Here is a 25,261-nt window from a genome sequence, read left to right as displayed (position 1 = left end):
TGTGTTGGGTTGCTTCTCAGCCAAGGGAGTGGGCTCACTCACAATTTTGCCTAAGAACACAGCCATGAATAAAGAATGGTACCAGCACATCCTCCGAGAGGAACAGTTTGGTGACGAACAATGCCTTTTCCAGCATGATGGAGCACCTTGCCATAAGGCAAAAGTGACAACTAAGTGGCTCGGGGAACAAAACATCATGCTGGAAAAAAACATATTTTGGGTCCATTGCCAGGAAAATCCCCAGACCTTAATCCCATTGAGAACTTGTGGACAATCCTCAAGAGGCGGGTGGACAAACAAAAACCCACAGATTCTGACAAACTCCAAGCATTGATTATGCAAGAATGGGCTGCCATCAGTCAGGATGTGGACCAGAAGTTAAATGACAGCATGCCAGGGCGGATTGCAGAGGTCTTGAAAAAGAAGGGTCAACTTCATGTAATTGTCAATAAAAGCCTTTGACACTTATGAAATGCTTGTAATTATACTTCAGTATTCCATAGTAACATCTGACAAAAATATCTAAAGACACTGAAGCAGCAAACTTTGTGTAAATGAATATTTGTGTCATTCTCAAAACATTTGGCCACGACTGTACATTACTCTCATAAAAAGGTTGGATGGAAACATGGTTACTGACTCTCCCGTTTAACTCCTCTTCATTGACCCAACTCCTGACTCTGTTGGAGAGGAGGTGTAGAACCACTGATCTACCTCAAACTGAGGTGTAGAATCGCTGATCTTCAAGTAGTATTCCCTGCCAAATAATCGGTTTTGTGCGATTAAGATTCGCAGAACTACGCCTCCCCTGGCTCAAGCCATCCACCCGGCATACATGCACGCACAACCAGGCATTGATTGATTGATTGGAGACAGCTTGTGTCAATTAAAGAATTGGTCATAAGATTTTCTACCTGCTGCAACAATATTGGATAACGATGGAAATACCGGAAAAGCATATTGCCTCAAAAAGTGCACCAAAACACATGGCCCTACCCATGAGTCCTGGGGTGTGTTCAGTACGACAGAAAGGTGTTCAATGTTTAATTAAACAGAAACGGTACTGTACTGAACGACAAGTTGAAAAATAACGTGGTTATTGTGGCCCAGATGGCGATTGTGTATGGTGTGCTGCACGAGTTTTGAGATTTGAAATAGTCACACCCATATTGACCAGGCCACACCCACCAAACGTGAACAAACATACCTCAGAGGCTATTGAAGAACCCACCGTTTTGGGGAAATGTGTCATTCAATACAAACCAACACGCAATTTAGCAATCATTGAACTGAACGCACCCCTGCCTTCATGGGCTCCCGAGTGGTGCAGTGGTCAAAGGCACTGCTTCTCAGTCCAAGTGTCGTCACTACAGTCCCTGGTTCAAATCCAGGCTGTATCACATCTGGCTGTGATTGGGAGTCCCATAGGGCAGCGCATATTTGGCCCAGCGTCGTCTGGGTTTGGCTGGGGTAGGCCGTAAATAAGAATTTGTTCTTGACTAGTTGAATAAATGAAAAATTGCGCTGCAACGATATTACATAATGAGATTCCCACTTTTCTCGCAGGTGAGTTTTTTTTCATAAAATCTGATTTTAAACATAACCCTAAACTTAACCCTAACCTCACAGCCAACCCTAATGCCTACCCCTAACCTTAAATGAAGAAAGAAATCATGAATATGTACAAAAAAATCTAATCCAATTCTGACTTCTAAGGGGAAATTGCTCAGGGGAAATTGCTCAGGACAAGACTCACCAACCTGCTGGATATTTTGTCAAATACTGTACATCACCACAGAGAGCAGAGGAATGAGTTACTGTCTAACTCTAGACAGTAACTCAATGTGACTGAAGCTAATGATGAACCAGGATCTATCAATCATACAAGGCCAGACAAATTTAAAAAACATACCCACCAATTGGGAAAAGCAAAATATTGGGAAAAGCAAAATAGGCTACCTTTACTGGAAAGTGATTACTTCTGAACAAACGTAGAAAAAGGTGATGTCATTTCGTCTGTTGTTTGAACAATTACTAAGATTGTATTTACAGTTGAAGTCAGAAGTTTACATACACCTTAGCCAAATACATTTAAACTCAGTTTTTCACAATTCCTAACATTTTATCTTAATAAAAATGTCCTGTCTTAGGTCAGTTAGGATCACCACTTTATTTTAAGAATGTGAAATGTCAGAATAATAGCAGAGAGAATTATTTATTTCAGCTTTTATTTCTTTCATCACATTCCCAGTGGGTCAGAAGTTTACATAAACTTAATTAGTATTTGGTAGCATTGCCTTCAAATTGTTTAACTTGGGCCAAATGTTTCAGGTTGCCTTCCACAAGCTTCCCACAATAACTTAGGTGAATTTTGGCCCATTCCTCCTGACAGAGCTGCTGTAACTGAGTCAGGTTTGTAGGTCTCCTTGCTCGCACGTGCTTTTTCAGTTCTGCTCACAAATTTTTAATAGGATTGAGGTCAGGGCTTTGTGATGGCCTCTCCAATACCTTGACTTGTTGTCCTTAAGCCATTTTACCACAACTTTGGAAGTATGCTTGGGGTCATTGTCCATTTGGAAGACCCATTTGTGACCAAGCTTTAACTGCCTGACTAATGTCTTGAGATGTTTCTTCAATATATCCACATAATTTTCCATTCTCATGATGCCATCTATTTTGTGAAGTACACCAGTCCCTCCTGCAGCAAAGCACCCCCACAACATGATGCTGCCCCCCCGTGCTTCAGGGTTGGGATGGTGTCTTTGGCTTGCCAGCCTCCCCCTTTTTCCTCCAAACATAATGATGGTCATTATGGCCGAGCAGATCTATTTTTGTTTCATCAGACCAGAGGAAATTTCTCCAAAAAGTATGATCTTTGTCCCCATGTGCAGTTGCAAACCGTAGTCAGTTTTTTATGGCAGTTTTGGAGCAGTGGCTTCTTCCTTGCTGAGAGGCCTTTCAGGTTATGTCGATATAGGACTTGTTTTACTGTGGATATAGATACCTTTGAACCCGTTTCCGCCAGTATCTTCACAAGGCCCTTTGCTTTCATTCTGGGATTGATTTGCACTTTTCACACAAAAGTACATTCATCTCTAGGAGACAGAACACGTTTCCTTCCTGAGCTCTATGAAGGTTGTGTGGTCCCATGGTGTTTATACTTGCGTACTGTTGTTTGTACAGATGAACGTGGAACCTTCAGGCATTTGGAAATTGCTTCCAAGGATGAACCAGACTTGTGGAGGTCTACAATTTATTTTCTGAGGTCTTGGCTGATTTCTTATGATTTTCCCATGATGCCAAGCAAAGAGGCACTGAGTTTGAAGGTAGGCCTTGAAATACATCCACAGGTACACCTCCAATTGACACAAACAATGTCAATTAGCCTATCAGAAGCTTCTAAAGCCATGACATCATTTTCTGGAATTTTCCAAGCTGTTTAAAGGCACACTCAACTTATTGTATGTAAACCTCTGACCCACTGGAATTGTGATACAGTGAAATAATCTGTCTGTAAACAATTGTTGGAAAAATGACTTGAGTCATTATAATTTGTTAACAAGAAATTTGTGGAATGGTTGAAAAATGAGTTTTAATGACTCCAACCTAATTGTATGTAAACTTCCGACTTCAACTGTAGCTGTTATCGTTGCATACCACTTCTCTCGAATGCAGTTGTTTTTAGCTAGCATGCTAATGCCCATTAATATTGGCTGGTTGCATGGCTAGCCAAATAGCATTCACAGGTTTCAGTCGGAGTGACATTTAAGTGAGATGCAGTTGGTTGGTGTGTGTGTATTACTCACCAGTGTGGAAGTAGGGGCTGGTATATGGGAATCCAAAGGGCAGAGACTGGTCGTGGAGCCCTTGCAGAGGGGGCATGGTGCCAGGTGGAAAGTGGTACTTAACATCGCTCTTACTCAGCCCTGGGATGAAGAGGTGGTGGCTAGGTGGTGATTCTGCGTCCGCCGAACTACAGGGGGCACTGAGCCGACCTTCGCCCTCGCCCGCCTCCTTGGCACCGTCACACCCCCCCTTCCTGCCGCTCTCTTTCCCCCTGTCCCTGTGAAGCCCATGCCCCTTGCCATCCGAGCCCTTGTGCCTATCCTCGCCCATCTCCGTCTCGCTGTCCGAGTCCTTCATCTCATCATCGTGACCGTCCGCGTCTCCCTCCCTCCCTCGGCATTCCCTTTCTTGGTGCTCTCCCCCTCTGGGCTGCTGGGGGCCTTTCCTGGAGGCCCCCTTCCTTAATCCACCCCGAGCCCCGCAGCTTTGTCCCTGGGTGTCTTTGGGCGTTGTGGCCCCTGAGGGCCCCTGGTGGTTGAGAGAGAGCAGGGGGCTGTTGGTGTGTCGGAGCACCAGCATGGCGTTTTGGCGTCGACTGAGTTCCTCGTGGAGGGGGTGTCCCTCGGGCAGGTGGTGAAGGCTGCGCAGGGCAGGGTGGTCCAGGGGGAGGCCATGGGCTAGGCCCAGGGGGTCGGAGCTCCCCAGCACACGCTGCTGCTGCTGCTGCTGCCTGTGAAGACTCTCCAGCTCCTTGTGTCTGAGCAACTCTGCTGACATCTCCAACCTGGGACCGGACATAGAGGAGAGAGGTTAGAGACAATGTTATCACACATACTAAACCTAATTTTAGTACATAGATACACACATTAAGCTACAGCCTTGACATCATACACACACACACACACACACACACAGCACAAGAAGACAATGACAAACCTGGCAAGGTTCTGCTTCCGAAGCATCTCCTGTTGCCGGGCAAACATCTCAGCTTGGGCAGGCTGGAGAAAACCATAGCCTGAGGGAAATGCATAAAAAACACAGTGATGAGCACACACACTCATTAAGAGATTTCTGACATACACTACAAATGGGGTTTTAAAATAGAATGAGATAGACCCCCTGTTAAATACCAATGCCTCACAAAGTATCAGGTACAAATACATTCCTTAGATGATAAAAGTCTCTATCAAGACAGTCAAAAAGCACAAAAGACATGAATTTCATTGAACATTTTCCCATTTACAAATTTGAGTGTGAATACAGTTAATGCTGTTTGAAGTGTCTACCATAGGCCAATCTTTCTTGTTAGTATTAGCATCTAAGGGTTGGATTCAATCTGTATTGCAGAAGTATTGCGGAAGCCCCGTGTTATAGCTCGGTTGAAATTTCAAGGCAATGTTCCCTCATTCGTGGAGACTGCATTCACGGTAAACGTTGTATATGTCCAGTCAATCGTAAATGACCTTGAATCCAACCCTGAATCCCACCATTAATACTGTAAGTGTAGGACCTATATTCATTTCTGTAGTTAGCCTGCTAGCATTAGCATCCGACTTACTTGGGGCCTGGCACAAGGCAGAGGGCATGCCCAGGAAGGGTGGCCGCAGGTGGGGTCCCAACGCGATGTGAGGAGCGTTCTGGGGGGACAGCAAAGGTGGGGGATGGGACATCTCCCTGTGGACACACACAAACAAAAACACGCCACATGTAGCACTAGAACCGCTAGCCCTTTCAGCCCAAGAACCCGCTAGAGAACGCTGTAGGGGGCCCACTTTAAAATACACATCAGATGAATCTACTTTGTTTTTATCAATCTAAATAAAGAAAATCAAACAGGTTTTTTATTGATTGAATGTAGTCATATCTTAACACTAATTTTGTTTATTTTAAATAATTGTATATTGTATATTTTGATGTACATAAAATGCATGTGCAGTGTTATTCTACAAAGGCCTAGGGCAACACATAGCATATTTTTGTTTTCCTTACAATAAAAATGCAACAATGTAATACATATGATCAATTTTATTTGTAGATTCAATTAGAAATAGAGTTATAGTATGTAATACGGTCAAATGATTTGCTGTAAACACAAGTGCCAAGCTTAATAAATATTGCCTGACAACTCACAGCTTAATCGATCGCTATATACATTCATTTTAAAACTTCCATCCTAGAAGTTGTTTGTGTGAATTCAAAATGAGTCACGTAGTACAAAACAAATTCCTCAGCGATTGGATCGTCTCTAACAAAACTAACCAATCAGAGTATCAAAGTTGATAATGTCATCATGTAGGCCGGCTCTGGCCCAAACCATCTGTTTCCGGCACCAATCAGAACGGTCAGAATGTGTTTGTATTCTAGAAATTGCTGGGGAGGGAGGCAAATCCAAACTCATTGTGGAGGAGAGACATCACTTGGCCGGAGCGATGTGGATGGGTAGCCAGGCAATAATAAATATTGCATTAGAAAATGTTAAGAATTCATTACAGAAATAAATATTTGGCGAAATATATCCATGAAAATATATGAAAACAAGAGTCATTTATTGATTGTATTGGACCCTGTACTGTGCCCTTACCCATGCCCTTTCACATGAATCAATCTGGTCTTCTCTTCTCTATTAATGCTCCTGATTTCACAGTCAGCACATAGCTTCTGTGCTTTTTGTGGGCAAGATCCAAAAACAATTTGGTTGCGCTGCACACAGTTTTCATGGGCCTTGTTCCGTGTGCACCTGCCGACCTGGCAATGTTTCTTCTTTTCTCTCCAATGTGTGAGTTGTGAGAAGGATGCTTTTCTCAGTTAGACTTGTTCTGTTTTTTCCTAGGTGAGGCTCAAGCATCTCATGCTCAAAGTCAACGTCAATATCTGCAATGCTGTCGGCGTCCATTCATTTTGTTCAACGTGCCATTGTGAACAAGACACGTTATGCGTTTTACTCCGTGGGGAGATTACATATCCTTTCCAGCCTTTCATAATAAAATAATTTGACTGCCCACAGTGGCCAGTTCTTCATCATCATTACACTATTGTTCTGAATTCAATCACCGTCTTCACCCTCCTTATCATTCAAATTGAATCACCCTCTTCCTCATCCTCATCATTCAGTTCGTTCAAATTCAATTGTGAAGTAACGAGTAAAAATGATCAGTTTCACCCAATCATCCATTTACGCCATTCATTAAATCAGTGAGGGGAGAGACACATTACAGAGCATTTGTCTTGGCCCCTTAAAGGTTCAATGCATCCATTTTTATCTCAGTATCAAATCATTTCTGGGTAACAATTAAGTACCTTACTCTGATTGTTTTCAATTAAAATGGTCAAAAAGAAACTAAAATAGGTTCTTAGCAAAGAGCAATTTCTCAAGCAAGAATTTTGCTGGGACTGTCCGGGAGTGGTCTGAGTGGGGAGGGGAAAACTGAAAACTAGCTGTTATTGGCAGAGATGTTTGGAACTCTCTTCCTTATTGCTCTATTGACTAATTTATGATGTCACCAGGCAGGCCAAAACTCCATCCCATCAAAACAGGCAGAAATTTCAAGCTGTCTTTTCAAACAGCTTTACACTTAAAAAGGGCATTATCATAATTTTCTAAATTTCACAGTATTATTCTAACCTCATAGTGTTGAAATAAAAATATAAAACACAGGAGAATCACATTTTTGACTGCACTGGGCCTTTAAGGTAGTAATAGGTGTGGGGGGGAAAATGGTAAACAGGTAAAATACTTTTGTTTGCGATGAAAAGATTCTGACAACTGAGCAATGTCAAAGGTCAGTGGCCGTTGGCCTATGAGAGTTCTAGTGTTAAACCAACAGACATAAACAGTTCAAGCTACACTCAAACAATGAAACAAATGGGATCATAACTGGCATGGACCCTCAAACAGATCTTTTCACTGTAATATTCATACGCATATATGCATACATTGACAGGGTATGGAACAGTTAGTGAGACCTAGAACCGCTAGACTTAGGTGAAAGCCTGTATCTATAGTGGGTCTCCAGGACCAGGTTTTGTAGTGTATTTTGGTACCTGAGCCCTGGCTAGCTACACACTCTCCTCCCGGTTTATTTATAACTACAGCCACAGGAGGCTCCCGTGTCGCCATAGCCCCCTCCTCAGTCTTGCCACGGCGCAAAGACCGCCGCTGGCCATGTTTGTACCCTGAGCTTTAGTCTCCCTCAGTTCCCCTCCTACTCAACCACACACACACACACACACACACACACACACACACACACACACACACACACACACACACACACACACACACACACACACACACACACCCACACACACAATTACATAATGAGGGCTGAATACACAATAGGAGTGTGTCATGCTTCGACAGCTGGGGGCGGCCCCCGCGTCTCGACTGGGGCCACGGGCTGAAGGACCTTCTAATTAACACTCATCCTCCTCTCTTCTCTCCTTTTATCCCGCCCCTTCTCCGTCTCTCCGTCTCTGGGCCGTATTGAGCCAGTGAAAAGGCGTCCGTGTCCTGCAAACCCTATTTATGAAAAGGCCTCTCTATTATGTGCCTCTCCTTTTGTCATCTTTCTGAGCAAAGAAAAGCTCCTCTCGCTCTTTCTTTCTGTACCTCTCTCTCCTTCTCTTTCTTTCACTCCCTGGTCTGTCTCTTGTCCCAAATGAACAGGGGAAACAGGGGAATTTGAGGTAGGAGGAAACGAGGGGTTGGTGGATGGAGGAGGTAGAGGGGAGAAATAAGAATATGTTTTTCAGCTTGGTGTGTTTCAGGGAGAATGTGGAAGTGTCACAGGGTACTGGTGGTGTGTGGTGATCTGTTGATTTGGTTTATGTGTCTCCCGGCAAAACCATTTGGGCTTTCCTGCACACGCACACACACAAAGACACACAGGCACACGCACAAACTCAATCGTGTGCAATCGTGCCAAATATCATCAGTTTGCTGCTTTGGAGATGTGTCTGATATGTAGTACACATCATGGTGGTGAATACAACCAAAAAATACCCACATTTGAATGGGACGACAGCTATTGTTTTTGAATGGTTGTGTTGAAAATCAACTAGCGCCTGCATGTCTCTGCCCATACACATACAGCGGAGAGAGTGAGAAGAGAGGGAGAGAGAGAGAGGGGAGATGGAGAAAGAGAGAGAGGGGAGATGGAGAAAGAGAGAGAGGGAGAGAGAGAGAGGGGAGATGGAGAAAGGGAGAGAGGGAGAGAGAGAGAGGGGAGATGGAGAAAGGGAGAGAGGGAGAGAGAGAGAGGGGAGATGGAGAAAGAGAGAGAGGGAGAGAGAGAGAGGGGAGATGGAGAAAGGGAGAGAGGAGAAAGAGAGGGGAGATGGAGAAAGAGAGAGAGGGAGAGAGAGAGAGGGGAGATGGAGAAAGAGAGAGAGGGAGAGAGAGAGGGGGAGATGGAGAAAGAGAGAGAGGGAGAGAGAGAGAGAGATGGAGAAAGGGAGAGATGGAGAAAGAGAGAGAGGGAGAGAGAGAGGGGGAGATGGAGAAAGAGAGAGAGAGAGAGAGGGGAGATGGAGAAAGAGAGAGAGAGAGAGAGAGAGGGGAGATGGAGAAAGAGAGCGAGGGAGAGAGAGAGAGGGGAGATGGAGAAAGAGAGAGAGGGAGAGAGAGAGAGGGGAGATGGAGAAAGAGAGCGAGGGAGAGAGAGAGGGAGATGGAGAAAGAGAGGGGAGAGAGATGGAGAAAGAGAGAGAGGGAGAGAGAGAGAGGGGAGATGGAGAAAGAGAGCGAGGGAGAGAGAGAGAGGGGAGATGGAGAAAGAGAGAGAGGGAGAGAGAGAGAGGGGAGATGGAGAAAGAGAGCGAGGGAGAGAGAGAGAGGGGAGATGGAGAAAGAGAGAGGAGAGAGAGAGAGAGGGAGATGGAGAAAGAGAGGGAGAGAGAGGGGGGAGATGGAGAAAGAGAGAGAGGGAGAGAGAGAGAGGGGAGATGGAGAAAGAGAGAGAGGGAGAGAGATGGAGAAAGAGAGAGGGAGAGAGAGAGAGGGGAGATGGAGAAAAGAGAGCGAGGGAGAGAGAGAGAGGGGAGATGGAGAAAGAGAGCGAGGGAGAGAGAGAGAGGGGAGATGGAGAAAGAGAGCGAGGGAGAGAGAGAGGGGAGATGGAGAAAGAGAGCGAGCGATCGAGAGGAACAGCAAGGGGGGGGACATACATCGATCGCCGGCCCACCGCTGAAATGTTAATGCTAATCGTATAACCGCTCTCTCTGGCGGAGCCTCGCACTCCGATGGCAGCTCCAATTAATCTTGGGGAAGGGCCGGGGCCGCGTGACCCCGGGGCCCGCTAGCCTGGGCCCGCCGCTGCTTATGTAATTACACCGCCCAGTGTGTAATCACCTGGCCTAATCCCTCGGGGCTAGCAATTAGCCTGGGCCACGTACAGCTACGCTAGGCTAGGACCCCTGCATGCCAAACCCCCATTCATTCCACCCCCTCCCCTCCCCCGCGCCGCCTAGCCTAGCGTCAGCGCCAGCCCGGAGATGAATAACGGTCAATTAAAGCTGCATGACTGAGGCCGTTAGGCGTCCGCTGCACCATAATTAGGCCTAATCATGGGGGGGGACGCAAGGGAGAGACGGAGGGAGAAGGGTTGGGAGGTGAGAGAGAGGGAGCCAGACGTGCTCTCTCTCCTTTTATAGGAAGCAATTTCGGGAGAAGGAGGCAGCTATTAACCGGTGTGCTCCTGGCATGGGCCCTGTGTGTGTGGTGTGTGCATGTGCACATGCTTGTGTGCGTGCATGTCTGCCTGTGTGTGTAGGTTATTGTTTCACACTCGCATACACAACACATTAGGAACACCTTTCCTAGTATTGAGTTGCACCCCCCTTTTGCCCTCAGAACAGCCTTAATTCGTCAGGACATGGACTCTTCAAAGTGTCGAAAGCTTTCCACAGGGATGCTGGCCCAAGTCGGCTCCAATGCTTCCCACAGTTGTGTGAAGTTGGCTGGACGTCCTTTGGGTGGTGGACCATTCTTGATACACACAGGAAACTGTTGAGTGTGAAAATCCCAGCAGCATTGCAGTTCTTGACACACTCAAACCGGTGCGCCTGGCACCTACTACCATAACCTGTTCAAAGGCTTGAATCATTGTCTTGCCCCTTCACCCTCTGAATGGCACACACACACACAATCCATGTCTCAATTGTCTCAAGGCTTCAAAATCCTTCTGTAACCTTTAGCTACACTGATTGAAGAGAATTTAACAAGTGACATTAATAAGGGATCATAGCTTTCACCTGGTCATTCTGTTTTCCTAATGTTGTACAGTCAGGTTATAACCATAAATATATTTTCAGTATTTTATCAACAATATATAATACTGTCAACACTTAAAATATTTTTTACAAGAATCTAACAACACAATAATATAGCATCCTCCGAACACTTTCACATTCACAGAACACCATATTACATTTTTAGCAATCTTCAATCTCTCTCTCTCTCTTTTCAATCTCTCTCTCTCTCTTTTCAATCTCTCTCTCTCTCTTTTCAATCTCTCTCTCTCTCTCTCTCTCTCTCTCTCTCTCTCTCTCTTCACGCCTGCAGAGAGGCCATGGGCTCCTGGGAAATTCACTCATGTGTGACGACCTGTCAGAGTGGCGACAGCGGCCCCTTCCCACAGCGGGGCAGTGTGTGTGTGTATGTGTGTGTGTGTGTGTGTGTGTGTAGATGCGCACGTGTGTGTGTACGCGCATTGCGCATGTTTGTGTGTGTGTGGGTACGTGTGTGGGTACGTGTGTGTGCCCGTGCGCATATTAGTGTGTTTAATAGTAAGTATGTGTGTGTGTGTGCGTTTGCATGTGTGTGTGTGCACACGTGTGTGTGTGTGTGTGTGTGTGTGTGTGTGTGTGTGTGTGTGTGTGTGTGTGTGTGTGTGTGTGTGTGTGTGTGTGTGACAAGGCTGCCCTTAATGACGGGGGTGTGGGGGGATTAGGAGCACCGTGTGGCCGCCTTCAGCTCTCACTCGACAGGAACACATTTACACAGGAAGCTCATTAAAATGGATGAGGCTCCCTCTCTCTCTGTTTCTCTCCCTGCTTCTATCTCACTCCTCACTCACTCTCACTCCTTTCTCATGCTGCTCCTCTCTCTCTTTCTCTCACTATCTCACTCTCTCTCCCTATCTTTTTCTTTCTTCTCCTTCTCTAACTCTCTCTCTCCTCTCTATCCCTATCTCCTTTTCTCCTTTTCCCCTGCATCATCCTCAAACCCACAGCTCTTTTCTTTTCCTCCATCTCTCTCCCCTTCTGTATCACCATCTCTCTCTTTCTGTATCACCATCTCTCTATCTATCTGTCTGTATCACCATCTCTCTCTTTCTGTATCACCATCTCTCTATCTATCTGTCTGTAACACCATCTCTCTCTCTTTCTGTATCACCATCTCTCTCTTTCTGTATCACCATCTCTCTCTCTGTCTGTAACACCATCTCTCTCTTTCTGTATCACCATCTCTCTATCTATCTGTCTGTATCACCATCTCTCTCTCTGTCTGTAACACCATCTCTCTCTCTCTTTCTGTATCACCATCTCTCTCTTTCTGTATCACCATCTCTCTATCTATCTGTCTGTATCACCATCTCTCTCTCTTTCTGTATCACCATCTCTCTCTTTCTGTATCACCATCTCTCTCTCTGTCTGTATCACCATCTCTCTCTTTCTGTATCACCATCTCTCTCTCTTTCTGTATCACCATCTCTCTCTTTCTGTATCACCATCTCTCTCTCTGTCTGTATCACCATCTCTCTCTCTGTATCACCATCTCTCTCTCTCTCTCTTTCTGTATCACCATCTCTCTCTTTCTGTATCACCATCTCTCTCTTTCTGTATCACCATCTCTCTATCTATCTGTCTGTATCACCACCTCTCTCTCTCTTTCTGTATCACCATCTCTCTCTTTCTGTATCACCATCTCTCTCTCTGTCTGTATCACCATCTCTCTCTGTCTGTAACACCATCTCTCTCTCTGTCTGTATCACCATCTCTCTCTCTGTCTGTAACACCATCTCTCTCTCTTTCTGTATCACCATCTCTCTCTTTCTGTATCACCATCTCTCTCTCTCTGTCTGTATCACCATCTCTCTCTGTCTGTAACACCATCTCTCTCTCTTTCTGTATCACCATCTCTCTCTCTCTTTCTGTATCACCATCTCTCTCTTTCTGTATCACCATCTCTCTCTCTGTCTGTATCACCATCTCTCTCTCTGTCTGTAACACCATCTCTCTCTTTCTGTATCACCATCTCTCTCTCATTCTGTGTCACCATCTCTCTCTCATTCTGTATCACCATCTCTCTCTTTCTGTATCACCATCTCTCTCTTTCTGTATCACCATCTCTCTCTGTCTGTATCACCATCTCTCTCTGTCTGTATCACCATCTCTCTCTCTTTCTGTATCACCATCTCTCTCTCTGTCTGTATCACCATCTCTCTCTCTGTCTGTATCACCATCTCTCTCTCTGTCTGTATCACCATCTCTCTCTTTCTGTATCACCATCTCTCTCTCTGTCTGTATCACCATCTCTCTCTCTGTTCTGTATCACCATCTCTCTCTTTCTGTATCACCATCTCTCTCTCTTTCTGTATCACCATCTCTCTCTCTTTCTGTATCACCATCTCTCTCTTTCTGTATCACCATCTCTCTCTGTCTGTATCACCATCTCTCTCTCTGTATCACCATCTCTCTCTGTCTGTATCACCATCTCTCTCTCTCTTCTGTATCACCATCTCTCTCTCTTCTGTATCACCATCTCTCTCTCTTTCTGTATCACCATCTCTCTCTCTTTCTGTATCACCATCTCTCTCTTTCTGTATCACCATCTCTCTCTGTCTGTATCACCATCTCTCTCTCTGTCTGTATCACCATCTCTCTCTCTTCTGTATCACCATCTCTCTCTCTTTCTGTATCACCATCTCTCTCTCTGTCTGTAACACCATCTCTCTCTTTCTGTATCACCATCTCTCTCTTTTCTGTGTCACCATCTCTCTCTCTCTCTCTGTCTGTATCACCATCTCTCTCTTTCTGTATCACCATCTCTCTCTTTCTGTATCACCATCTCTCTCTTTCTGTATCACCATCTCTCTCTTTCTGTATCACCATCTCTCTCTTTCTGTATCACCATCTCTCTTCTGTATCACCATCTCTCTCTTCTGTATCACCATCTCTCTCTTTCTGTATCACCATCTCTCTCTTCTGTATGTATCACCATCTCTCTCTTTCTGTATCACCATCTCTCTCTTCTGTATCACCATCTCTCTCTTCTGTATCACCATCTCTCTCTTTCTGTATCACCATCTCTCTCTTTCTGTATCACCATCTCTCTCTTTCTGTATCACCATCTCTCTCTTTCTGTATCACCATCTCTCTCTTTCTGTATCACCATCTCTCTCTTTCTGTATCACCATCTCTCTCTTCTGTATCACCATCTCTCTCTCTTCTGTATCACCATCTCTCTCTTTCTGTATCACCATCTCTCTCTTTCTGTATCACCATCTCTCTCTTTCTGTATCACCATCTCTCTCTTTCTGTATCACCATCTCTCTCTGTCTGTATCACCATCTCTCTCTCTGTCTGTATCACCATCTCTCTCTCTTTCTGTATCACCATCTCTCTCTCTGTCTGTATCACCATCTCTCTCTCTGTCTGTATCACCATCTCTCTCTCTTTCTGTATCACCATCTCTCTCTCTTTCTGTAACACCATCTCTCTCTTTCTGTATCACCATCTCTCTCTCTTATCTGTCTCTTTCTGTCACCATCTCTCTCTCTGTCTGTATCACCATCTCTCTCTCTGTCTGTAACACCATCTCTCTCTTTCTGTATCACCATCTCTCTCTCTCTTTCTGTATCACCATCTCTCTCTTTCTGTATCACCATCTCTCTCTCTGTCTGTATCACCATCTCTCTCTCTGTCTGTAACACCATCTCTCTCTCTTTCTGTATCACCATCTCTCTCTTTCTGTATCACCATCTCTCTCTCTCTGTCTGTATCACCATCTCTCTCTCTGTCTGTATCACCATCTCTCTCTCTTTCTGTATCACCATCTCTCTCTTTCTGTATCACCATCTCTCTCTCTGTCTGTATCACCATCTCTCTATCTATCTGTCTGTAACACCATCTCTCTCTCTCTGTCTGTAACACCATCTCTCTCTCTTTCTGTATCACCACCTCTCTCTCTCTGTCTGTAACACCATCTCTCTCTCTCTGTCTGTATCACCATCTCTCTCTCTATCTGTCTGTATCACCATCTCTCTCTCTTTCTGTATCACCACCTCTCTCTCTCTGTCTGTAACACCATCTCTCTCTCTCTGTCTGTAACACCATCTCTCTCTCTTTCTGTATCACCACCTCTCTCTCTCTGTCTGTATCACCATCTCTCTCTCTGTCTGTATCACCATCTCTCTATCTATCTGTCTGTATCACCATCTCTCTCTCTTTCTGTATCACCACCTCTCTCTCTCTGTCTGTATCACCACCTCTCTCTCTCTGTCTGTATCACCATCTCTCTCTCTTTCTGTATCACCACCTCTCTCTCTCTGTCTGTAACACCATCTCTCTCTCTCTGTCTGTATCACCATCTCTCTCTATCTGTCTGTATCACCATCTCTCTCTCTTTCTGTATCACCACCTCTCTCTCTCTGTCTGTATCACCACCTCTCTCTCTCTGTCTGTAACACCATCTCTCTCTCTCTTTCTGTATCACCATCTCTCTCTCTGTCTGTATCACCACCTCTCTCTCTGTCTGTAACACCATCTCTCTCTCTTTCTGTATCACCATCTCTCTCTCTGTCTGTAACACCATCTCTCTCTCTTCTGTAACACCATCTCTCTCTCTGTCTGTAACACCATCTCTCTCTCTGTCTGTATCACCACCTCTCTCTCTCTGTCTGTATCACCATCTCTCTCTCTGTCTGTAACACCATCTCTCTCTGTCTGTAACACCATCTCTCTCTCTGTCTGTATCACCATCTCTCTCTCTCTGTCTGTATCACCACCTCTCTCTCTGTCTGTATCACCATCTCTCTCTCTTTCTGTATCACCATCTCTCTCTCTCTGTATCACCATCTCTCTCTCTTTCTGTATCACCATCTCTCTCTCTTTTCTGTATCACCATCTCTCTCTCTTTCTGTATCACCATCTCTCTCTGTCTGTATCACCATCTCTCTCTCTTTTCTGTATCACCATCTCTCTCTCTCTGTCTGTAACACCATCTCTCTCTCTCTGTATCACCATCTCTCTCTCTTTTCTGTATCACCATCTCTCTCTCTCTTTCTGTATCACCATCTCTCTCTCTGTCTGTATCACCATCTCTCTCTCTCTGTCTGTATCACCATCTCTCTCTCTTTCTGTGTCACCATCTCTCTCTCTTTTCTGTATCACCATCTCTCTCTCTCTTTCTGTATCACCATCTCTCTCTCTCTTTCTGTATCACCATCTCTCTCTCTTTCTGTATCACCATCTCTCTCTCTCTTCTGTATCACCATCTCTCTCTCTCTGTCTGTAACACCATCTCTCTCTCTCTGTCTGTATCACCACCTCTCTCTCTCTGTCTGTAACACCATCTCTCTCTCTTTCTGTATCACCATCTCTCTCTCTGTCTGTAACACCATCTCTCTCTCTCTGTCTGTATCACCACTCTCTCTCTCTGTAACACCATCTCTGTATCACCATCTCTCTCTCTGTCTGTATCACCATCTCTCTCTCTGTCTGTAACACCATCTCTCTCTCTCTCTGTATCACCATCTCTCTCTCTATCTGTATCACCATCTCTCTCTCTTTCTGTATCACCATCTCTCTCTGTCTGTATCACCATCTCTCTCTCTGTCTGTATCACCATCTCTCTCTCTTCTGTAACACCATCTCTCTCTTTCTGTATCACCATCTCTCTCTGTCTGTATCACCATCTCTCTCTGTCTGTATCACCATCACCATCTCTCTCTGTCTGTAACACCATCTCTCTCTTTCTGTATCACCATCTCTCTCTGTCTGTATCACCATCTCTCTGTCTGTATCACCATCTCTCTCTCTTTCTGTATCACCATCTCTCTCTCTGTCTGTAACACCATCTCTCTCTTCTGTATCACCATCTCTCTCTCTTTCTGTATCACCATCTCTCTCTGTCTGTATCACCATCTCTCTCTCTTTCTGTATCACCATCTCTCTCTGTCTGTATCACCATCTCTCTCTCTGTATCACCATCTCTCTCTCTTCTGTATCACCATCTCTCTCTCTTTTCTGTATCACCATCTCTCTCTCTTTCTGTATCACCATCTCTCTCTCTTTCTGTATCACCATCTCTCTCTCTTTTCTGTATCACCATCTCTCTCTCTTTTCTGTATCACCATCTGTCACCATCTCTCTCTCTCTGTATCACCATCTCTCTCTCTTTCTGTATCACCATCTCTCTCTTTCTGTATCACCATCTCTCTCTCTGTCTGTATCACCATCTCTCTCTCTTTCTGTATCACCATCTCTCTCTTTCTGTATCACCATCTCTCTCTCTGTCTGTATCACCATCTCTCTCTCTGTCTGTATCACCATCTCTCTCTTTCTGTATCACCATCTCTCTCTCTTTCTGTATCACCATCTCTCTCTCTTTCTGTATCACCATCTCTCTCTCTTTCTGTATCACCATCTCTCTCTCTGTCTGTAACACCATCTTTCTCTCTCTGTCTGTATCACCATCTCTCTCTCTGTCTGTATCACCATCTCTCTCTCTGTCTGTATCACCATCTCTCTCTTTCTGTATCACCATCTCTCTCTCTTTCTGTATCACCATCTCTCTCTTTCTGTATCACCATCTCTCTCTCTGTCTGTATCACCATCTCTCTCTCTGTCTGTAACACCATCTCTCTCTCTCTTTCTGTATCACCATCTCTCTCTCTGTCTGTATCACCATCTCTCTCTCTTTCTGTATCACCATCTCTCTCTCTTTCTGTATCACCATCTCTCTCTCTCTGTATCACCATCTCTCTCTGTCTGTATCACCATCTCTCTCTCTTTCTGTATCACCATCTCTCTCTTTCTGTATCACCATCTCTCTCTCTGTCTGTATCACCATCTCTCTCTTTCTGTATCACCATCTCTCTCTCTTTCTGTATCACCATCTCTCTCTCTTTCTGTATCACCATCTCTCTCTCTTTCTGTATCACCATCTCTCTCTCTTTCTGTATCACCATCTCTCTCTCTCTGTCTGTATCACCATCTCTCTCTCTTTCTGTATCACCATCTCTCTATCTCTCTTCTGTATCACCATCTTCTGTATCACCATCTCTCTCTCTGTCTGTATCACCATCTCTCTCTCTTCTGTATCACCATCTCTCTCTCTTTCTGTATCACCATCTCTCTCTCTTTTCTGTATCACCATCTCTCTCTCTCTTTCTGTATCACCATCTCTCTCTCTCTTTCTGTATCACCATCTCTCTCTCTGTCTCTCTCTGTATCACCTCTCTCTCTTTCTGTATCACCATCTCTCTCTCTTCTGTATCACCACTCACCATCTCTCTCTCTTTCTGTATCACCATCTCTCTCTCTTTCTGTATCACCATCTCTCTCTCTCTCTGTATCACCATCTCTCTCTCTCTTTCTGTATCACCATCTCTCTCTCTTTCTGTGTCACCATCTCTCTCTCTTTCTGTGTCACCATCTCTCTCTCTTTCTGTGTCACCATCTCTCTCTCTATCTGTATCACCATCTCTCTCTCTTTCTGTATCACCATCTCTCTCTCTCTTTCTGTATCACCATCTCTCTCTCTGTCTGTATCACCATCTCTCTCTCTGTCTGTATCACCATCTCTCTCTTTCTGTATCACCATCTCTCTCTCTTTCTGTATCACCATCTCTCTCTCTTTCTGTATCACCATCTCTCTCTCTTTCTGTATCACCATCTCTCTCTCTGTCTGTAACACCATCTCTCTCTTTCTGTATCACCATCTCTCTCTCTTTCTGTATCACCATCTCTCTCTCTTTCTGTATCACCATCTCTCTCTCTTTCTGTGTCACCATCTCTCTCTCTTTCTGTGTCACCATCTCTCTCTCTGTCTGTATCACCATCTCTCTCTCTTTCTGTATCACCATCTCTCTATCTCTCTTTCTGTATCACCATCTCTCTCTCTGTCTGTATCACCATCTCTCTCTCTGTCTGTATCACCATCTCTCTCTTTCTGTATCACCATCTCTCTATCTCTCTTTCTGTATCACCATCTCTCTCTCTGTCTGTATCACCATCTCTCTCTCTGTCTGTATCACCATCTCTCTCTCTTTCTGTATCACCATCTCTCTCTCTTTCTGTATGACCATCTCTCTCTCTTTCTGTGTCACCATCTCTCTCTCTTTCTGTGTCACCATCTCTCTCTCTTTCTGTATCACCATCTCTCTTTCTGTATCACCATCTCTCTCTCTTTCTGTATCACCATCTCTCTCTCTTTCTGTATCACCATCTCTCTCTCTTTCTGTATCACCATCTCTCTCTCTGTCTGTATCACCATCTCTCGCTTTCTGTATCACCATCTCTCTCTCTTTCTGTATCAACATCTCTCTCTCTGTCTGTATCACCATCTCTCTCGCTTTCTGTATCACCATCTCTCTCTCTGCTGTCCCTCTCCCTATGCAGACCCCTGTCTCTCCTGTTTCGGCCCCCATGCCAAGCAGTGGGATTTCCCTTGGAGATAGCTAGTCCCAAATGGCACTTTTTTCCTATATAGTGCATAGTGGGACCTGGTCAAATGTAGTCCACTATATAGGGAATAGGGTTCTATTTGGGATGATCTGCCATTTAAGGCCAGACAAATGGAAAGCCAGGCTCTAAGTCTATCGACCCACCTAATGATTAATTTTAACAATAGGCCCTAATGGGCCTTAGATAATCAATGATGGGGGGGTCGATGGAAAGGTGAGCTGCCTGGAGGGATGCCTTCCGTCTCACCCTCCTCTCTCTCTCTTTCTCTTTCTCCACTTCTATATTTTGCCCCCTCTCCATCTCCCCCTCCCTCTCCTTTCTCTCTCCACCTCTCCCCTCCCTCTCCTCTCTCTCCATCTCTCCCCCTCCCTCTCTCTCCCCGTCCCTCTCCTCTCTCTCACCACCTCTCCCCCTTCCTCTCCTCTCTCTCCACTTCTCCCCATCCCTTTCCTCTATCGCTCTATCCACCTCTCCCTCCCTCTCCTCTCTCTCTCCACCTCTCCCCTCCTCTCCTCCACTCTCCCTCTCTCTCTCCACCTCTCCCCTCCCTTTCCTCTCCCCCTCTCTCCACCTCTCTCCCCTCCCTCCCCTCTCTCTCTCCACTTCTCTCCCTCTCCTCTCCTCTCCTCTCTCTCACCTCTCCCCCTCCTCTCTCTCCTCCTCTCTCTCCACCTCCCTCTCCCTCTCTCCCACTTCTCCCCCTCCCTTTCCTCTCTCTCTCTCCACCTCTCCTCCTCCCTCTCCTCTCTCTCTCCCTCCCTCTCCACCTCTACCCCCTCTCATCTCCCTCCTCCTCTCCACCTCCCTCTCTCTCTCTCTCCACCTCTCCCCTCCCTCTCCTCTCTCTCTCCACCTCCCTCCCCTCTCTCTCCACCTCTCTCTCCCCCTCTCTCTCTCTCTCCTCTCTCTCTCCCCACCTCTCCTCCTCTCTCTCCACCTCTCCCCCTCCCTCTCCTCTCTCTCTCCACCTCTCCCCCTCTCCCTCCCCCTCCCTCCCTCTCTCTCCACCTCTCCCCTCCCTCTCCTCTCTCTCTCCACCTCTCCCCCTCTCTCTCCTCTCTCTCTCCACCTCTCCTCCTCCCTCTCCACCTCTCCCCCTCCCTCTCCTCTCTCTCTCCACCTCTCCTCCTCCCTCTCCTCTCTCTCCCCTCCCTCTCCACCTCTACCCCCTCTCATCTCTCTCTCCTCCTCCCTCTCCTCTCTCTCTCTCCACCTCTCCTCCTCCCTCTCCTCTCTCTCTCCACCTCTCCCCCTCCCTCTCCTCTCTCTCTCCAGCTCTCTTAGACCCTGGTGGGCAATGTTTTATCAGGGACAAGGGCAGCTCACACATCTCCTGTCCTTTAACATTGTCAATGAGAAAATGTGACCTGGCCCCCAACAGGACACACACACACACACACACTGTGTGACCTCTGGGATCTGCCCAAGTGAGGGAAGGGCAGTCCAACACATTTTCTTCGTTAACCCTCATTTTCTTTACTCAAAATTCCTTTAGAATTTAGTAAGAGAGAAAGAGTTTGTGAGAAATGGAGGAGAAGAGAGACGGAGGAAAGAGAGTAATGGATGGAGGAAGAGGGTTGAATGAATGGCGGGAGAGAGAGAGGGAGGAAGGCAGAGAGTAAGAGAGAAGGAGGAAAGAGAGAGTAATGGATGGAGGAAGAGGGTTGTATGAATGGTGGGAGAGAGAGAGGGAGGAAGGCAGAGAGTAAGAGAGAAGGAGGAAAGAGAGAATAATGGATGGAGGAAGAGGGTTGAATGAATGGCGGGAGAGAGAGAGGGAGGGAGGCAGAGAGTAAGAGAGAAGGAGGAAGGCAGAGAGTAATGGATGGAGGAAGAGGGTTGAATGAATGGTGGGAGAGAGAGGGGAGGAAAGAGAGTAAGGAGGGAGGAAGAGAGTTAATGGATGGAGGGAAGAGGGTTGAATGAATGGCGGGAGAGAGAAGGAGGAAAGAGAGAGTAATGGAGGAAGGAGGGGAAGAATGGCGGGAGAGAGAAGGAGGGAGGCAGAGAGTAAGAGAGAAGGAGGAAGGCAGAGAGTAATGGATGGAGGAAGAGGGTTGAATGAATGGCGGGAGAGAGAGAGAGAGAGAGGGAGGAAGGAAGAGAGAAGGATTGATGGAGGGTTGGAGGGATGACAGAGCTGAGGGTGGATGAATGGATGGATGGATGGAGGTAGAGCAGTGTGCACATGGCTAGTTAACATCCCCCCGTCCTGTGTGGCTAATTACTCCCTATGCAGGCGGAGAACCACCGCGGCTCACTGACCACAGCTCCATGCACTGCTGGGCTTCACACACACACACACACACACACACACACACACACACACACACACACACACACACACACACACACACACACACACACACACACACACAACCACAAACACACACACACACACACACATACACACTCACGCACACCCCCTCCCAAACACACACACTTCCCCTCAACCCGCCTGCTGCCGCCCCGCCGGCCCATTATCGATCGCCCGCCTCTCCCCGCGCCACATAAATAATCGACAAGCAATTACTTGCCCACTCCCACTGCCCTGGCTTTGTTTGGGAGGCACAGCGGCCAGCGCCAGGAGGAGAGGAGGAGAGGAGGAAAGGGGACAGGAGAGGGTAGATGGTAAGAGGGAGGGTAGATGGTAAGAGGGAGGGTAGATGGTAAGAGGGAGGGTAGATGGTAAGAGGGAGGGTAGATGGTAAGAGGGAGGGTAGATGGTAAGAGGGAGGGTAGATGGTAAGAGGGAGGGTAGATGGTAAGAGGGAGGGTAGATGGTAAGAGGGAGGGTAGATGGTAAGAGGGAGGGTTGTGAGATTTGGTGGGGCCCTAGTTCAGCCGTATTCACACAGACAAACGTACATGCAGACACACACACAAACACTGTATACTGTACAGTAAAATACTAACATCAGATACAAGTGTATACAACACTGTATACTGTACGGTAAAATACTAACATCAGGTACAAGTGTATACAACACTGTATAATGACTGTACAGTAAAATACTAACATCAGATACAAGTGTATACAACACTGTATACTGACTGTACAGTAAAATACTAACATCAGATACAAGTGCAGGGGAAGGAGAGGAGAATAGAGGGAGAGGGGGATAGAAGGAGAGGGGGATAGAGGGATAGAAGGAGGGAGAGGGGATAGAGGGAGGGATAGGGGAGAGGAGGATAGAGGGAGAGGGGGATAGAGGGAGAGGGATAGAGGGAGAGGAGGATAGAGGGAGAGGGGGATAGAGGGAGAGAGGGGATAGAAGGGAGAGGGGGATAGAGGGAGAGGGGATAGAGGGAGAGGGGGGGATAGAGGGGGAGAGGAGGATAGAGGGAGGAGGGGATAGAGGGAGAGGAGGATAGAGGGAGAGGAGGATAGAGGGAGAGGGAGGGATAAAGGGAGAGGGGGATAGAGGGAGAGGAGGAGGATAGAGGGAGAGGAGAATAGAGGGAGAGGAGGATAGAGGGAGAGGAGAATAGAGGGAGAGCGGGATAGAGGGAGAAGGGATAGAGGGAGAGGATGATAGAGGGAGAGGGGGATAGAAGGAGAGGAGGATAGAGGGAGAGGGGATAGAGGGAGAGGAGGATAGATGGAGAGGGGATAGAGGGAGAGGGGAATAGAAGGAGAGGGGGATAGAAGGAGAGGAGGATGGAGGGAGAGGGGATAGAGGGAGAGGGGATAGAGGAGGAGAGGGGGATAGAGGGAGAGGAGGATAGAGGGAGAGGAGGATAGAGGGAGAGGAGGATAGAGGGAGAGGGGATAGAGGGAGAGGAGGATAGAGGGAGGGGATAGGGGGATGATAGAGGGAGAGGAGGGAGAGAGGGAGAGGAGAGGAGGATAGAGGGAGAGGGGGCTGAGAGGGAGAGGGATAGGGAGAGGGGATAGAGGAGAGGAGGATAGAGGGAGAGGGGGATAGAGGGAGAGGGGATAGAGGGAGAGGGGAATAGAAGGAGAGGGGGATAGAGGAGAGGAGGATAGAGGGAGAGGGGGGGATAGAGGGAGGAGGAGGGAGGATAGAGGGAGAGGGGATAGAGGGAGAGGGAGGATAGAGGGAGAGGGGATAGAGGGAGAGGAGGATAGAGGGAGAGGAGGATAGAGGGAGAGGTGATAGAGGGAGAGGAGGATAGAGGGAGAGGAGGATAGAGGGAGAGGGGATAGAGGGAGAGGATGATAGAGGGAGAGGAGGCTAGAGGGAGAGGAGGATAGAGGGAGAGGGGATAGAGGGAGAGGAGGGTAGAGGGAGAGGGAGGAGAGAGGGAGAGGGGATAGGAGGGAAGAGGAGGATAGAGGGAGAGGAGGATAGAGGGAGAGGGGATAGAGGGAGAGGAGGATAGAGGGAGAGGGGATAGAGGGAGAGGGGATAGAGGGAGAGGGGGATAGAGGATAGGGAGAGGAGGATAGAGGGAGAGGGGATAGAGGGAGAGGGAGGATAGAGGGAGAGGGGATAGAGGGAGAGGAGGATAGAGGGAGAGGGAGAGGCTAGAAGGAGAGGAGGATAGAGGGAGAGGGGATAGAGGGAGAGGAGGATAGAGGGAGAGGGAGGATAGAGGGAGAGGAGGATAGAGGGAGAGGAGAATAGAGGGAGAGGAGGATAGAGGGAGAGGGGATAGAGGGAGAGGAGGATAGAGGGAGAGGAGGCTAGAGGGAGAGGAGGATAGAGGGAGATAGGGATAGAGGGAAAGGAGGATAGAGGGGGTAGAAAAGAGAGGGATGCAGCAGTGGTAATGCAAACTACCTTTTGACTAAATGTTATTTTGTTCCTACTCCCCCTTTTCCCAATTTCCTTTATTTTGTTATTCCCTCTCTTTGGTGTACAATTCAGCTTTTTTGTTACACACACACACACACACACACACACACACACACACACACACACACACACACACACACACACACACACACACACACACACACACACACACACACACACACACACACAGGGGCTCGTGCAGTATGTATAACAAGAGGATGAAGGCTTTATGTGGTCCTGTGTGGCTCAGTTGGTAACGCATGGTGCTTGCCTGTGTTTGCAGGGCAGTGGTGATGCTTCCAGGGAGACCATGAGGTTGGCTTGCAGTGTGTTTGTATCTATTTGCATCAGCGTGTCTGAATCCCTGTGTACGCTAGCCAGGCCTACCTCTCGGAGTAGTGGGCGTCTCGGTGCTGGGGCAGGCCCTGCTTGCGTCTCTGGCTTGACGAGCTGCCTGCTGAGGGGAGGTGGGCTTCCATACCCCCCGTGTTCCTCACTGCTGCCAGGGCCTCCTGGCGCACCCGCAGCAGATCTACAGAGGGGGAGAGTTTAGAATTCACTAGTTCCACTGTGTGATACTCTACATAACTTGTTCAACTCAAGGGAAATAGAAAATCACACCAGCACCAACATCCTACAGCTTATATCTCATCCTGAAAGTGTTTTTTTCCCATTTCTATCTAAATAAATGGAGGGTATTTCGGGTTTAGCCTCAACGGGAGTGGAACAGTAGAATAGAAAAGTGCAAGCATTTTGTGATATAAGTAGAATATATGTGCTTACCTAGGTTGTTATCGCCTAAAAACCATGCTAAGTAGACTTCTCAGCGCTATTCACACTCAAATGGCACCCTGTTCCCTATACCCTATGTGCTCTGGTCAAAAGTAGTGCCTGGGAATAGGGTGCCATTTGTAACCCAGACGTTCACTCCATATAACTGCAGGACTTTATCGACACCTGCCGTTCATAATCCTGACACTCAGGAAACAAACGCACATGTCTGCACATAAATAAGCATACAG

General features: G+C 46.9%; 1 protein-coding gene across 6 annotated transcripts in view; it reads right to left on the bottom strand.

Moving 5' to 3' along the window:
* Window positions 1-25,261, bottom strand: part of LOC112233879 (sterile alpha motif domain-containing protein 11-like) — a 105,297-nt gene that overhangs the window by 6,143 nt on the left and 73,893 nt on the right. For all 6 annotated transcript variants that reach the window (XM_042303607.1, XM_042303606.1, XM_042303605.1 and 3 more), the window contains 4 exons: window positions 24,627-24,771; window positions 5,345-5,460; window positions 4,723-4,801; window positions 3,807-4,570 (listed from right to left, as the gene is read on the bottom strand). In XM_042303607.1, the coding sequence (XP_042159541.1) occupies window positions 3,807-4,570; window positions 4,723-4,801; window positions 5,345-5,460; window positions 24,627-24,771 (1,104 nt within the window). The remainder of the gene's footprint in view (window positions 1-3,806; window positions 4,571-4,722; window positions 4,802-5,344; window positions 5,461-24,626; window positions 24,772-25,261) is intronic.

Source organism: Oncorhynchus tshawytscha, linkage group LG22, assembly GCF_018296145.1.
Source record: "Oncorhynchus tshawytscha isolate Ot180627B linkage group LG22, Otsh_v2.0, whole genome shotgun sequence".
Taxonomy (NCBI): domain Eukaryota; kingdom Metazoa; phylum Chordata; class Actinopteri; order Salmoniformes; family Salmonidae; genus Oncorhynchus; species Oncorhynchus tshawytscha.
The sequence above is the reverse complement of the archived record's forward strand: the minus strand, read 5'-3'. Positions and strand labels throughout refer to the sequence as shown.